The sequence below is a fragment of the Echinops telfairi genome, unplaced genomic scaffold (assembly GCF_000313985.2).
Source record: "Echinops telfairi isolate 266 unplaced genomic scaffold, ASM31398v2 ScPeMD7_7424;HRSCAF=8462, whole genome shotgun sequence".
Lineage (NCBI taxonomy): Eukaryota > Metazoa > Chordata > Mammalia > Afrosoricida > Tenrecidae > Echinops > Echinops telfairi.
In genome coordinates this window covers 65,364,630-65,382,088 of record NW_022111324.1, presented here as the reverse complement: position 1 = coordinate 65,382,088, position 17,459 = coordinate 65,364,630, and the positions used below count along the sequence as shown (strand labels likewise).

Genomic DNA, 17,459 nt, shown 5'->3' with positions numbered 1-17,459 from the left:
AGCATTTACTACTGAAGATCAAAGTCTTCAATAAGGATTACATATCAGTGTGAAGCAAACAAAAATCCTCACTACTAAATCAAAAAACAGCATCATGGTAAATAAGGAAAAGATTGAAATTATCAAAGATTTCATTTTACTTAACAGCACAATTAACACTCATGGAAGAAGCCATCAATACATCAAATGGTGCATTATATTGAGGAGATTTGTGCCAAAGACATTTGTAAAGTATTAAAGAGTGCTTTGAGGATGAATGTGCCCCTTAACCAAGTCATGATATTTTCAATTGCCTCAGAGTGAAACTTATCTATGGCAGATTCTCTGACCTAGAGAGTGGAGTGGTGGGACAGGAACAGGGGCTAAATGAGTATTCCTCTCTGTGCCACTGAATTCTAAAAGAGAAGAGAGTCTATCCATGATAAAAAGGTCTTAGAGCTGGTAATTACTGTCAATTTAAGACAAACTTTTAAAAAGTTAAATTAAATCATGAAAATACCATGCTGAATGAAATAAGGAATCACAAGAGGGTAAATATTGTATGATATTACTTATAAGAAATAACACAAATAGGTAGATTATGCAGAAACCAAAGTTCATTTATTGGTGGTTACCAAGGGTTGGGAGCCAGATTGACAGGGAGGGCCATTGCTTGATAAGCAGTGAATATCTGTTTATGATGATGGAAAATTTTGTATTAATGGTTAAATAATCATTCTACAACATGACTTGAACATTTATATCATTATGTTGCACATCTGAAAAATATCTGTATATGTGCACATACGTGTGGTTTCTTTATTTTTTTACAATAACAAGAAGCTAAACTAGTTCTCATACATGGAGACATGAAACATAGTTACACTTTGAGGTACAAAAATCTCCTACAGCAAAGCACTGCCTGGCTCTCTTTAATCTTGTCAGTCTAAATATATCAATTAAAAAATAAATGACAAAATTAAGAATAAACTACACATGATCAATTAATAAATATTCCAAGAGCAAAATTAAATAAAGGATCATGAAAAGTAAGTTACTGATGGAAAGCATAAACTGAAAAAAATGTGACCACATATACAAAGAAAATAATCGCCAAGCATATTCCCACAAATTAAAAGAAAGCAAATGAAAACGAGGGAGTAGATTTTCAGTGCAGTGAACAACACTAAATGTCACACACACACCATACAATTCACTGCTGTGGAGTTGATCCTTTTTGTAATCAGTCCCGTGCTTAACCCACTGTGCCTCTAGAGCTAACTGCCAGACCCAGACCCAACTCCAAATACAGTGAGCCACAAGACGAATTGGAAAAAAATAATTTTGGACATTCACCTGACTTGAAAACCATGAAACAATAATGATATAATAGAAACAGAAGCTCAATAATTGAAAGTGTAGGTGGGGAAAAGTTGAATTTATAAGGTGATCACGAACAAAGTAAGACAACTCTGACCTTGAATAACAGTTTGGTGCTTGTGAGAGGCAAAACTGATATACACATCGAAAACCAGGGATCTTAAAGGCTTAAATTTAAACAAGTTGCCATCTAGCAGGGAAGCAACAAAACATACATAGCACACCAACCCGTGTGATCATGAAGTGTTGATGGGATCGGGTGTCAGGCATCAGAAGACCCAAAAACCCAACCACTTCATGAGAATGATGGGGTTAAAATGGAGAACCAAAGCCCATCTGTAGACAGTTGGACGTCCCTTCACAGAAGGGTCATGAGGAAGGGAAGAGAGGGGAGGGTCATGAGGGTCAGGGTGCAGTACAACACTGCCGAAACACACAGTATCCCTCTAGTTCTTTAATGCTTCCTCCCCACCAGTGTCGTGACCCCAGTTCTACCTTAGAAATCTGGCTAGACCAGAGCATGTACCATGTACACTGCTATAGATAAAAGCTCTCGACACACAGAATCCAGGACAGATAGAACCCTCAGTACCAAGAATGAGAGTAGCGATACCATGCGAACAGGGGGAAGGTTGGGGGAAGAACAGGGAGAAAGGGAGAACCCATAACAAAAACCGACCTACACCCCGACCCCAGGGGACAAACAACAAATTCATGGGTAAAGGGAGACAGCAGATGGTATAAAATATGAAAATAACAATAATTTATAAATTATCAAGGGTTCACGAAGGTGGGACAGTGGGCGAGGATGGGTAAAAAGAGGAGCTGATACCAAGGGCTCAAGTAGAAAGAAAATGTTTTGGAAATGATTGTAACATATATAAAAATGTGCTTGATGCAATTGATATATGGATTGTTATCAGAGGTGTAAGAGCCCCTAATAAAATGATTTATTAAAATAAATAAAATTAAGGATCCCACAGGAACATGGGGAGGCATATTCTAGACAACACTGACGAGGCAGTATGTGCCAGCCACTAGACAATGTGAATGAAAAAGATTTCTTATTTTGAGCAATCCAAGACTTATGTCTGTTCCATATGTAGATATAAGGTAAAAATTTCTGCAGCTCACATAAAGTTGTGTGTCATCACTACAAAAAATATTCTCAAAACAGTGAAACTCTTAGGGACAGATAACACTGTCAGATAGTGACAGAAGACACTGCCAGATAACAATATTTTCAGAACCCCAGACACAGTTCAATATTTATGCCCATTCAAAAAAAGGTGACCCAACAGAATGCTCAAACTATAGAACGATGTCATTGATAACATACCCAAGTAAAATTTTACTTAAGATCATCCCCAAACTTGACCAATAGTTACCATAGGTGAAGAGGAAAGGGTTGTAGTGCACGGGCCGTTGAGTTTATATCAATGGCGGTAGAATAATTTGTAAAACGATATAAAGAGTGACTTCGCAGCAGGAGTGTAATCAGTGACACTGAATTATACAAGCAGAAGCTGAGGAATTAGATAAATAAATAAATAAAGTTACTGCCTTGGAGCATGGCAGGAGAGGTTTGGGGTGAAATGAGGCATTAACAACAACGAATAAGAGAAGAAAATGTTCTGAAACTGATTGTGGTGATGATTGCACAACTTTTCTTAATATGATTGTATGATATGTGAAGTATATGTCAATAAAACTATTAAAAAATAAATCATCCAACAACGGTTACAGCAGCACATTGACAGAAGCTAGAAGTTCAGGAAGAGGGCATGGAACAAGGGATATCATTGCTGATATCAGATGGATCTTGGCTCAATGCAGAAAATACCAGAAAGATGTTTATTTGTGTTTTATTGACTGTGCAAAGGCATTTGGCTGTGTAACCCATACTAAACTGTGGATAACCTTGAGAAGAATGGAATTCCAGAACACTTCATTGTGCTCATGCGGACCCTATACACAGATCAAGAGGCAGTTGTGTGTAAAATCAGGAAAGGCGTATGGCATGGTTGCATCTTTTCACCATCCTTATTCAATCTGTATGCTGAAAAAAACATCAGAGAAACTGGATTATATGAAGAAGAATGTGGCATCAGGATTGGGGGAAGGCTTATTAACCTTCTGTTTGCAGATGGCACAACTTTCTTGCTGCAAGTGAGAACATGAAGCACTTGCTGATGAAGGTCAAGGATTGTAGCCTTCAGTATGGATTACAACTCAATGTAAGGAATAACAAAACCCTCACAATTGGACCAATAGGTAACATCATGATAAATGGAGACAAGATTGAAGTTGTCAAAAAATTTACATAATTTGGATCCATAATCAATGCTCAGGGAAGCAGGAGTCAAGAGACCAAATGATGTATTGCATTAGGTGAATCTGCTGCACAAGACCTCTTTAGCGTATTGAAGAGCAAGGACGTTTCTTTGAGACTACGACGTGTATGACCCAAGGTATTCTCTATTACCTCATATGTATGTCAAAGTTGGACATTGAATAAGAAAGACTGTAGAAGATTAGATGCATGTGAATTGTGGTGCTGGAGAAGAATATTGAAAGTACCATGGACTGCTCAAAGGACAAATAGATGTGTACTGGAAGAAGTAAGACCAGAGTGTTCCTTAGAGGCAAGGATTGGAAGATATTACATACTTTGGATATATTGGATATATACTTTTACATACTTTGGATATATTTTACATACTTTGGATACATTGTCAGGAGAGGCCAGTCCCTGGAGAAGGGCATCATGGTTGGTAAAGTGGAGAGGTGGCAAAAAAGAGGAAGGCCCTGGGCAAGATGGATTGACACCGTGACGGCATCAATACACTCAGGCATAAGAACAATTGTGAGGGCTGGAGCCTACTTGATGACATCTAATAAGAATAACAGACACAGGGGTCTTCACCAGAGGAGCCTATATGACCTCATGGTCAAAATATATAAAATATTAGAAAATAACTATCATGAGATAGTTAAAAGATAGGGAAAAAACAAACAGAAATATCTTCACCCCAAGAAATATAAATAAGGAAATTTGAAAGACATTTTATACCTAAAAGCAACAGCAAAACCAAAACCAAACCCTTTGCCATTGAATTCATTCAAACACGAGGCAAATCCATGTTACGAGCAGAACTGAGATCCACAGGGTTTTCTTGGCTACAGTGCTATCAAGTCTTTTTCCTCTGGCACAGCTGGAGAGATTCAAACAAACAACTTAACAGCCAACTCCAATCAGGGATCTGATTGTGCCAATCGGGGATCTGTTTTTGTTAGGTTCCATCAGCGGTTACCACCATATCCACTCTATGCACAACAGAATGAAACACTGCCTGGTCTTATGCCATCTTACAATTGTTCCTCTGCCAGAGCCCACTGTTGCAGCCACAGTGTCAATCCATCTCATTGAGGGCCTCCCTCTTAATGACTGCCCCTCCACTTTACCAAGCATGATGTCCTTCAACGGGGATCTAGCATGTTTTAAATATTTAAAAATTAACTGGAAAATAGAAACTAAAACACAAGTGCATATGGAAAATGGAGATAGAATAAAAATTTCAAAAGTAACCTAGAAAAATTTAAATATATAGTCATGAAATTAAAAATCTGTGGATGATGAATACAATGGAGCATATATGAGAAAATGTTTTTAAAAGTTTATACATAGCCAAAAATTGAGTTATTGGGCAACACTATGATCATCAGTATTAATATAATATTATATTAATATAATATAATACCACAAAAGACAATATTCTGTATCCTGCTTTGGGGCATAATTATTGGGGTCTTAGAAACTTGTAAGTGGCTACCTAAGATACAACCATTGGGCGTGCCTGAATCAAGAGGGGAAACAATCAAAGATGAGAGGCAACAACTAGTCCAGTGGACAAAAGGATCACGATGCAAACATCAGTCCCCACCACCCTGCGACTGGAAGAGTTAGGTAACGCCCGACTACCACTACTAACTGCTCTGAAAGGGACCACATTAGAAAGTCCTGGATAGAGTGGAAGGAAGTGTGGAACAGAATTGAAAATCATTAAAAACTAAGACCAGGCTAACTCCCATGGATCAATTTTCAGTCACACAATAGATCTAAAAGGGGAACAATAACACTAGGGGGTACACATGCTTCAGAACGATCCTCCATGACAGATCACAAGGGCAGCATAAGACAAGGTTCAGACGGGCCAGGAAAGGAGGAATGGGGACAGGAAACAGGAGAGTAACTCCGATGAATGATGCTATGTTGTGGGGAGTGCAATCAACACCATGAAAAAATAGAAATAATTTGTTTAATGTTTAAAATACAAGAAAAACCCCCAAAGCTGGGGCTTGAAAAAAATACATTTCAATAAAGGAATAAAAAAATGCAAACAGAAATGAGAAAACTGTATTATCAAATATGTGGGAAGTGGGCAATACTGAATGTAGCAAGAACTAAAAGAAACTTCACATTAAGTAGCAGAATGGAAATGTTCCAAAGTGCTTTAAAGTGCCAAAAAAAATAGAACAATAAGAAATTTTAAAAATTAGTCATAAATGATGACAGTCATATAAATTTGTCAACATGAAAATGTTCATAATCTCTGGTTAATTATAAGACAAAAGCTTACCAACTGCACATTGTATTAAGTCATTTTTGTCAGATGTATAAGCATAGAAGTAAAATAATCAACTATATAACAATATTTTAAAACTTTTCCCCAAATCATGCAGCTATTAAGTATGAGTGTGGTAGTTACATAATCTGTTGTCAATTTTAGACTTAAACATGAAGGGGTGGTGTTTAACCTGTCAATCAGGTCGCAGCTTGATGACCTCATTTGGAGGTGCTAAGAAGATAAATAGCTCACTGGAGGCAGGACTCATGCTCACTCCCTATGAGACATTCCTGAGGATAAGACACAAGGCACTACACTAGAGCTCTGGAGCTGAAGGAGCCACATGGAAACCCCTGCCAGCACTGAGATGCTTCCACTACCACTGGATCTGCAAGATTTTCCAACCCCTGGCCTGCAATCTTCCTGCATTCAGCGTCATTGCATGTATTGCATGAGTCTGAAGAGGACTTGATATCAGTCACATGGGCTAATATCGGACTTACGGACTTGATCTGGACTGGGCTGGGATGTTTTCTCAATAGTCAATTGTTCTTGTATGTAAAGCTCCTTCTTAGACACATGAGTCTCCCTGAATTTGTTTTTCTAGTCTACCTGGACTAACACAATAAGTGATCTGAAAAATTAGACATAAAAATGTTAATAGTATTTATTTTCAAGTGATGAGATTTGGATGAATTTTTTGTTTATCATTTTTACTCAGTTCTTCTACAATTATTATGACTTCATTTTGAGGAAAAAAAGAGATATAGTTTATAAAATATAAATGTAAGACATGTATTATAAAGAAAGGCACTTCAATTAAAGAATAAATAATATGATGAAAATAATATTATGACATTATCCTTTAAAATATAGATTTACTTATTAAGGAAATTAGAAATATTAACAAAAATTTACCTTCACCAAATAATCTAGAGTCAGAGAGTTTCACGAACTCTCTCTTGAAAACTATTGATGAACACTAATATTCATGTCATATAATCTGTTCAATTTATCTAATAAACATAACAAACATATACTGAGTTGTGACAATTGCAACATAAGAAAATGACAAGCAATTGCTGCTGCAAATGTGGATGTATATTATTATTGTTAAGAACTGTTGAGTTGGTTCCAATTCAGAAGGACCCTGTACACAACAGACCGAAACACTGTCCAGTCTACACCACCCTCACAACTGCTATGTTTAAGACCATGGTTGTACTGTGTCAGTAAATCTCAAACAGCTTCCTTCTCTTTCGCATTGCTCTCTGCTTTACCAAGAATCAGTCTCAGTGCTTATACATACCCTTAATCTAATACTAATATCAGTCAGTAATAAATCAAAAAAATATTAGTAAAAGTGTCAATAACTTCAACAAAGCCTTATGAACAATCATTTTAGTTGATGCTGCAAAAAGCATTTGTTATATTCAAATTTCATTTGTGGATTAAAAACTATAATATAGAAATGACAGGACAGACAACTCTTTACCCTGATAAAGAACACTAGTCTGAAACGCACTTGTCAGCACAGATACAATACTCTCTCAAGGACAAGAGACAACCTCGTTAAAGTCAGGAAGAAAACAAGGGTTCATTGAAATACCCACAGAATAGAAGATTCAGCCCACTTCAAAACCACCCTCCTGGGGAACCGACCACAATGATCAACACATACACCCCCACCCCCAGGGCGACGAACAACAGAAACATGGGTGAAGGTAGACAGTGATCGGTGTAAGATATGAAAATAATAATAATTTATAAGGGGTCACAAGGGTGGGAGGGGGGAGGGAGGGAGAAAATGAAGAGCTGATCCCAAGGGCTCAAACAGAAAGTAAATGTTTAGAAAATGATGGCAATGTATGTATAAATCTGCTTGATACAACTGATGCATGAACTGCTATGAAATGTAAGCGTCCCCAATAAAATAATCTTAAAAACAACAACAACAAAAAACACCCTTATACACCTTTATAAAGACTTACTCCTATCCAGGACTAGGAGTGGGGTGAAGCAAGTGAGGCCCCAAAATGTAAAATTTCAGAATATATTCACTGAGGGTTGTGGAAGTGCCTCCTAAAATTGTGTGACACATCCTAATCCAGCCTTGCTCAGATCCCATCCCTCTTACCCATTCTACTAGCTGGTTCTCCCTGAGGAGCTCAACTGTCAACTGCAAAGAGAACGCCCATCTCTACAACTTTAGATTTCCCAGGCAGAAATGAGACCGCAGTCCCTGATGGCCCACGTGCTTCAGAGCTTTCCAGTTGCTCCCACTGACTAACTTCCACTGAAAGCGTTGCTGCTCCCCTCCGACCCGCGAAAAGGCCAGCTGACCACCTTAGCTCTTCTTCACGTCCAAACCCAGATGTTCTTTATCGTCACAACACGGGATTCGGGAAATTAACGTTTAGCTATTTGTGTCGTCACTTGAGGGTTTCAGGAAAAGTTTATATTTTGACAATTTATGGACAATTTATATACAATTATTTGTAGTTTGTAAAATGTTAGGGGTGAAATGTGTGGACATGTTTTTGAAATGAATTTTAATGATATGGTTTTTAGATGTTTCCAAATCAGTTTTTACTGATAAAGAACACATGTGGCATAGAATAGGTTTTCTGAGCTGCAGTCTCAGGAGCTGGTGATCAGGTCTTTTCTCCCTCGGAGCCACAAGGTAGAAGTGAATGGCCAACCTCTGGTTTAACAGCCAAGTGTGCCCACCGAGATTCTTCTTATCAATTACTATTTCCACCTCATCGAAATGACTGCTGGCAGTGTTCACATATCTTAATAGAATAGGGGAACATCACAAGAAAAAAAACCCAAAACCACCCTACTTTTAAGGTAGAATGAACTTTGGAAAGCTGACTGAATAGCCAAGCAATACTGTTAATTTGCATAAAGACAAAGAAAATATTCAGTAGCCTGAAGGGCAGTTTTACTTTGTGTTTTTAAATTAAACAAAAATCTAACAGCAAAGCAGCCGCTTTCAATCTATTTCAAATTATTTTTCCCTCTCAATAGCTCTTGCTATTGAACATGCTTCTGAAAATACAGCTGAGGTTCAAAACCATCGAGGTTTCATTTATGGAATAGCTTTACATAGAAATTTCACCACATAACGACATTACTGGAACTAAACTATTTTGGATAAGAGAAAGATATACATGTAGACTAATTTGCAGACAAAAGTAAAGCAATAAAATAGTAATCATTTTTAAGATAACTAGCATTATATATCTAAACCATGCCAACAAAATGCTGCCTAAAATATAACTGAATTTTAGGAAGTCTTCCAAGTACGGTAAGGCTTAACATTTATTGACTGATCTTTCTGGAATGTTCACTCATGGACTACTCACCTGATTGCATCATTGGCTTCTGAAACAGCTCTCAAATATTCCTTCAAGTAATAATAATTAAAACAATATTTCCGAATCCTATAGCCTCGCCATCGTCTCTGAATCTATTGATGTAAACAGAAAGATAAAGTAGTCCATTCAATATTTTTGGTGGAAACATTATTATTGCATCTTCAAAATCAAGATGATATAACTCATATCAAAGTCTCTTTTGCTTTTCCACTAATAGTATAATTGTTTCCAATGTTGGCTTTATCCATAGGTCTATTATAAAACAGACAAAGATAAAAACAAATTGGTCGATTGCCATTTACAATAAATGATGTTTACAAATATTTTATAAAATACTGAACTCTGATATTGGAAGATAAAATGTTGCTTTATAGGGAGATGATCACTAAGACTCTCTACCATAAATTAACAGCGAGGTTTTGATAGGAAGACAAAAGGAGATAATAAACATAGATCCAGGAATGAGTTTGGGGCTTGCACAAAATCCTAGCTCCAATTTAAGAACAATTAGTTCTTACTTCATGACTCTGATCAATACTCACCCTCAGGAAGGGAACACAGAAGATATAGCTGCTGTATCAAAGTGTGGTTAAGAAATTAGATGGTGCCTGACTATCATATAAAATAGAATTTGGGGTCCTAAAAGCTTGTTTCCAAACAAGAAGGCATCTCAGTGGGATGTCAACTAAGTCTACATGGAAGAAGCACACCAAGATCAATGACCAACGGATTGTATATCACATAATCCAAAAATAAAGGAGGGAATAGCATCAGAGCCTAAATTGTGAGAATCTGGTTTGCAAAAGGGTCTGATGACAATGGGAGCCCAAAATACATTTGTGAGCTCTATATAGGAACTAAGTCTCCAGTGATATCCCTCTACCCATAATAGAAGGATGGGAAGAAACTGGTTACCAAACAAAATGCATTGGCGAGATGACTATAGAAGATCAAAATAATAAACCTGACCTGTAAGGTTAAAACCTTGTCAGTTAACTCCTCCCACCCACCCACCCTCGATACATCTAGGTCCTGATTGGGTTTGCAACATTTTCTGTATATTCTGTTTGTGCCAACTGGGGCTTATCTCAGATGTATTTTGATAATTGGGGGTGTCCCTCTTGAATTTTTGTTATATGTTTTTTTTGTTTTTCAGTATATGAAACCCAGGATTGACAAACCTATAAGGACAGCAAGTAAATAAGAAAATAAGGTTTTCTGTGGAGCACAGAGATGGGGGGGTGGGGGGGTGGTAAAAGGAAGCTGATGTCAAGGTGTGCAAGAAGGAAGAGAATGTTTTGAAACTGATTGGGGCAGCAATTGTACAATACTGCTTGATGTGATTGAACCATGGAATGATATGAGATCATTATTATGTATTAGCTCCCAATAAAATGGTTTTTGACAAAAAGAAATCAAACACCATTAACTGAAAAAAAATGTTGCTTTATAAATCCAACTACTTCTCCTCCTGAGTGGTTACTTGTTGGGTTGTTTATTATGAAGTCAGCAGTTCAAACTTACCAGTGGGAGAAAGATGAGGCTTTCTCCTCCAGTAGATTTACTGTCTCAGAAACCTGCAGGGGCAATTCTACTGTCTGATAGAGTTGCTTTAAGTCAGCAACAACTCAATAGCAATGAGTTGGTAGTTTGGGTTTGTTTGTTTAAATTTTATCTTTGTTTTTTGAGTCCTTTTTCTATACAAATTATTTTTTTTAATCTATTAGCTAAGAGCCCTAATTTAATCATTAGGCTGCTAACCATAAGGTCAGCAGTTCAAAACCACCAGCTGTTCACTGGGAGAAGGATGGGGCTTTTCTCCTTCGTAAAGTTAGAGGCTCAAAAACATACAGGGACCGTTCTACCCTGTTCTGTAGAGTTGCTATAAGTCAGAATAGACACAATGTTAGTAAGTTTGGTTTTTAGGTTAGAATTAGCTTAAAAATTGTACTCCTGTCTCCATGAAATTTTCAAAAATTGTTGAATGGGCTTTTTAAATTCAGGGGTTTCAAAACATTTAAACAAAATACTATCATATATCTAATTATGACATTTTTAACACTTCTTTAACAATAGCAACAACAATAATACCTAATATCATTTCTTGAGGTCTTATTACATAGCAGGCACTATTCTCAGGGGTTTGCTTATATTTATTCAATTAATCTTTAGAACAGTCCTATGAGATATATGTACTTTTATTACCACAGTTATGGATGATAAAACTGCTAAAATGAGTGTTTATATCAATTTCCCCCAATCATACAGCTAATGATAATGGATCCAGTATCAAATTACACTTCAGAGAGATTCCATTCTCTTAATCAATACAATGAAGAACTGAGAACAAAAGGGAAGCGTGATTTTCAATGAACATATGAACATAATTTCTATAGAAACTGACTCTTTTTTATATCCTATTATAATATTAATGTTGAAATAGTTAGATTTTTCCCAGGATATATAATCGTTGAGGTTGTTCATATTAAAGGAGCATTGGGATCTATGGAATAAACTTAAATAGCTTTCTGATTGTCTTATAAAAACCTCCAGAATCAGCAGAATTAGTCAACCTCCTTCAATGCTAACTACTTTTTCTAATACAACTAAATTGATGATAGAGTCTCAAAACCATAAGAATAATGCAGAAACTTTAACTTTTTGGTAAATGAAAATCAAACACTTGAACATCATTCTAGGAAGAGAAGAGGGCACACAAACTGAGAAACACCACCTCAGTCGTGCACCAAAATTAACATGATCCCTGAAATGTATTTCAACAGTGTACACATATTTATGGAAGGGTCTCATACAGGGGACTTCAAAATGTTCAAGCACCAATTTAACTAGCTTTTACTTCCAATTTACCATGAACTTTTTAAGCCCACTCATAATTTGAGTGATTCTCTCTTAGGACATGAAGTCTTTCTGTTTTAGTACAGCTTTGAAAGCTAAACTTCTCCAAAGACGTTTATTTGACTGGGGGGATACTAGAGGGAGACTTGACCTTGGTTCCTGATTTTTATCTCTAATGTCTAATAAACTTTATTAACTAAGAGAGAGAGAGAGTTGGAAATTTTTGTAAAGATAGATAAAGAATGAACAACAAAATAATTTTACCTGAATTCTGATCTTTAATATTCCTCGGTTTAAAATATGACTATTTGAGAGACATTTTAAAACTTGAGATTAAACGATAACTTTTGAAGACTGTTTCAGTTAATTTCCCACTAGGAGAATAACTAAAATAATTGCAGAAATCATGTAGACCACATTATAAAAGCAATTAAATCAGAGGTAGTAATTCCAGAAAATGAAATCAAGTCAGTAGAGCAAACTAATGTAACACATTTATACAACATATCTTCCAGAGTACTTTTAAAGTGATCTTATTTTCAATTCAATTATTGAAGAGAAGTTTAAACTTCCAAAATTATACACTCAGTGTAGAAACTATCCTTCCCCTCTCTAATGTAACCAAAATCCCATTCTGGCTGACAAAAAAAGGAAAGAATCCATAGAGACCATTTTTCTAATGAAAAAGAATAATCAATTTGAATATGTGTACATATATAAATTATAGATGCAAATAAGTGAGTATTTTCATGGCTTATCTAATTTAATCATTGCAGCATCATTCTGAGGAAGGGTTATTATTAGCCTCATTTGATAGAAGAGGAAATTGATGGAAGAGAGGTTAAATAATTGCCTAAGATCACAGAGCACTTGGATTGCTTTTAATGTTCCAGCATAATTTTACTGCATCTACAGTAATGGTTTTATTAAGGAAGAGAACACTTGTAAACACATTGACTGATAGAAAATCCATCGGGGAGAAGAGTGGATCAGGAAGCAGGGGAAATATTAGGGTATCAAATACTGTCAAGGGTGTGACTACCGATCGCATGAAAATATCATTAAATTCTAAATAGAATAAGATTAAAGATGTTAGAAAATATCAATGATGCATGCTAGAGTACTGAGAAGAAGAGAGGAGTTATTCCAGGGAGTGTGCATGCTCCTTTCTGAGGAAAGAGGCTTGAAGTGTCAAAAACTGAAACAGCCTAAATAATCTGTGCTAATATAAGGAGAGCGCCCTGAATTTAAAACAAAGAGAGTGTGGGGGTGGGGGGTGGACAGGGGAGAGCAAATGAGATGGGTTTCTTCTCTTTCCAAAATCCAAATTCAGCCAGCTACAAAGTAGAAAGAGTACCAACCACACACCCAGCAAGGATACAAATGCTGTGTTCTCACAGAACTTCCTAAGGCCCTAGATATCCACCCCAAAGCAGGCTAACATCCTTTCCCAAGAAATACTCTATTATTCACAGTGGGGTATTAAAAAGTAAAATAAATCCATAGAGTAGCAAGTTAGAACTCATAGGCTTTAAAGTACAATCATCCATTCTGTAAATCACTTTGTTAGAGCTTGGGTTAAAAAACAAAGGCCTAGAGGACATTGAGCATTTGAGTGGGGGAAGAAGCTGCCATCCATCAAGGGAAGGATGTAGAGTCATTGAGCTCAGATATTGTGCTCACTGCTTTTCTTCCCACATCAGCATGAGGAAGAGGGCACGCACTCCAACTCACAGGTTCATTTGCTCAAGGTTACAAGCCAATCAGAGAGCAAATCAGAGTCAGATTATATACCCAGGTCTATCTTACTCCAAAGCCCGTGTTCTTTTCATTAAAACATCTTAAGTGTATAGTCTATAAAGTATGTGCGTGTGAGTTTGGTCTTTAATATTAAAGATACCATTTTCATATATCATAGGAAAGAAAGTTCGATGAATTACTCATTGATAAAAGATACAAAATGGCTAGGGTACTACTTTAGTTTGGGCTATAGAAACAAATTATATCTTGAATTTTGTCTAGATTTTAAGTTGTTATTTCAGTACTAATGAATAAATTTTTAATTAAATAGGAAAAAGGGAGTTTTCAAAAGGCAATGCAAATTTTGATATATTTCTTCTTAATTTCAAGGTGAATGGGTTACTGGTCCTCCTGCTACCAAAAAGGCTTGTATTTATGCCCTTCAAAGTCATTAGCAACTTTCAGAAGTGATTGGTATAAAACAATTATTGTCATTGATCAGCTCTGAATAGATAATTTTAAACAAAGTCATTGTGTGCTCAGCAGATTACAGCTTGTTAACGGGCAAGTTCTAAATGACCTCTTAAGCTAGTCAAATCAATGATGCATATTCCTCATTAAGTAACATCAAAATGTAAGTGGTCTTATAAATAATGTTTATTTTAAGCACTAAAACAAATGGCAAAACCTTGATATATCAAGAGCCATCTGCTCATAGAAAATATTTCTCCCTATTGGGTTTCCTTTTATTCCTGTAAATTCCTAGGAATCTTAATGCTAACAAAAAGAGAAAATAATGTCTTCACACTTAAAATTAAACATAAAATGGAGACACAGAAAAACAATAATTGGTATGATATCAATCTTCTAAATATATATGGAAGGATAGAAATAGAAACCAGTTATTCAAAACTACATTCTTATTTACTCTCATACTCAACTTTACAGAAAACTTTACAGAAAACTCTAAAGTGAGCACAGAAAAAGTCTTTATTAAGTGTTCAAAAGAGGAGGTTAATAGATAGCAATATAATGTTTGAATTCTAGGTATCATTGCATCAACCTGACAAAATTATGTGTGCTGGGCTGCTTCCATAAGATTCAGGAAACAATGAAATTAAAAGATAATGGGTTTTTCCCCACAAATGTGGGAAAGTCCAATCATTATATCCATTCACACATTAAAGTCTGATTAACTGCATATTTTAGCAAAAGATTCTACAGTATTATTCTGTATGTAGTTCCTTTGCTTCAACATGTTGTAACCCAATGCTATCCTGTGTATAGTTGTTTTTTTCTATAAATCGATTTAATGGTTTCACAATGGTACTGATGCTACAAGTAGCAAAGGGACAGGGAATATTTTTTTAGCTGGTGCTGGACCATTCACCTATTATAAAGCACAAGTTTGGGTTGGCTAAATAGTTCTTTGTCTATCATTCCTTAGATGCATATTTTGGGATGTTTTTTCTCTCCTACTGTACTATGAGTTAGTGAGAGAGGGACTAAGTAGAATAGAGGAAAGGAGATAAATAAAAAGACCTGATTGAAAAGATTTCTCTAAAATTTTTATAACAAGACCATAGATTATTACCATAAAATATACAGGTAGTATTAATATTTTGACAATGAAACCCTTATACAGCTCTTTAAAAAGTTTTGGGGCAAGCACAAAATGATCAATTTGAAATTTCATGCATAAATGATGCTATGAGAACCATCCACATCACTCTCCAAAGTATGCAACAGTCTGGACTTAAAAGTGCACAAGAACACGTAGTCAATATGAGTCTGAGTCACTGCATCGGGAGTGGGGTTGGTTTGGGGTTTTGGTAAAACATATAAATTACTTGGATTAAATATGATGCTGCTATGTAGTATGTACATTTTTCCTATACATTATTTTATTTTAGAGAGCTTAAAGGTTGGCCATTGTTATAAATGTACACTGTGAATATGCAATGACCAACCATTACCTGACCAATTGATAGTCTTTATCAACTTTTGTTTCTACGGTCAGTGTCTTGAGCACTTATTCGAAATCTTCAACATTTTCCAAAAGAAGTAAATGCCATCACTTCCGCATCTTCACTGCCCCAGCCAGTTTACTACATTCAGGGTAAAACACATTTACCCGTGGTTCTTAGGACCAATGTGTCAGTTCCAATTAGTGGTAAAACAGAACCAAACTGCCCAAATCTGCACTGTCCTCCCAATCATTGCTCTGTTTGAGCCCATCCATCCTCAATGCATCTCATTGAGGGTTTTCTTCTTTTTCTCTGACTCTTTGTTTATCAAGAATATTGTCCTTCTCCAGGAACTGATATCCAAAGTGAGACAATGAAGACTCATCATCCTCATTTTTAAGGAGCATTCTGGTTAGACTTCTTCCAAGGCATATTCATTCTTCTGGGTAGTCCATGGTACACTTATCACTCTTCAGCAGCACCATAAAGCCAACGCATCATTGTCAGTACTTCTTGAGTCTTCCTTATTCATTGTCTAGTTTTCACATGCATATGAGGCAAAATGAAAATACCATGGCTTAGGTCGTCTGTCCTCCACGTGGCATCTTTAGTTTTTAATGACATCTTTTGCAAAAAACTTACCCAATGCATTTTTAAAATTTCTTAGAGGTGTGTTCACCTCTTTAATAATTGATAGGAAATTTAATGCTACATGAAGTCATGGTTTTCCTTAGATTTTAAAAATCATTTTATTGAGGGCTCATACAACTCTTATCACAATCCATACATACATCAATTGTGTTAAGCACATTTGTACATTCATTGCCCTAATCATTCTCAAAACATTTGCTCTCCACTTAAGGCCCTGGTATCAGCTCCTCATTTTCCCCCCTCTCTCCCCCCTCCCCCCTCCCTCATGAACCCTTGATAATTTATACATTATTATTTTGTCATATCTTACACTGTCCGATGTTGCCTCAGATTTGTTTTTAATAAATCATTTTATTGGGGGCTCTTACAGCTCTTATAACAATTCATACAACAATTGTATCAAGCATTTTTTTTTTTGTATCAAGCATTTTTTTTAAAAAATCATTTTATTAGGGGCTCATGATCACACAGGCTGATATGTTCTTCCATGTGGGCTTTGTTGCTTCTGAGCTAGATGGCCGCTTGTTTACCTTCAAGCTTTTAAGACCCCAGACGCTATATCTTTTGATAGCTGGGTACCATCAGCTTTCTTCACCACATTTGCTTATTCATCCCTTTGGCTTCAGCGGTTGTGTCGAGAAGGTGAGCATCATAGAATGCCAATTTAATAGGAGAAAGTATTCTTGCATTGAGGAAGTACTTGAGTGGAGGCCCAATGTCCTTCTGCTACCTTAATACTAAACCTATAAATATAGGCTCATAGATCTATTTCCCCATTCTCATATAAATATATTTGCATATGTACATGACTTTATCTAGACCTCTATAAATGCCCTTTTCCTCCCAGCTCTTTCCTCTATTTCCCTTGATTCTCC

At 36.2% G+C, this 17,459-nt stretch overlaps 1 protein-coding gene across 1 annotated transcript in view; it reads right to left on the bottom strand.

Annotated features, from left to right (window-relative positions):
- SPATA17 (spermatogenesis associated 17) overlaps positions 1-17,459 on the bottom strand; it is a 285,944-nt gene that overhangs the window by 202,890 nt on the left and 65,595 nt on the right. Inside the window, exon 5 of the mRNA XM_004700147.2 lies at positions 9,359-9,462. Coding sequence (XP_004700204.1) covers positions 9,359-9,462 — 104 coding nt within the window. The remainder of the gene's footprint in view (positions 1-9,358; positions 9,463-17,459) is intronic.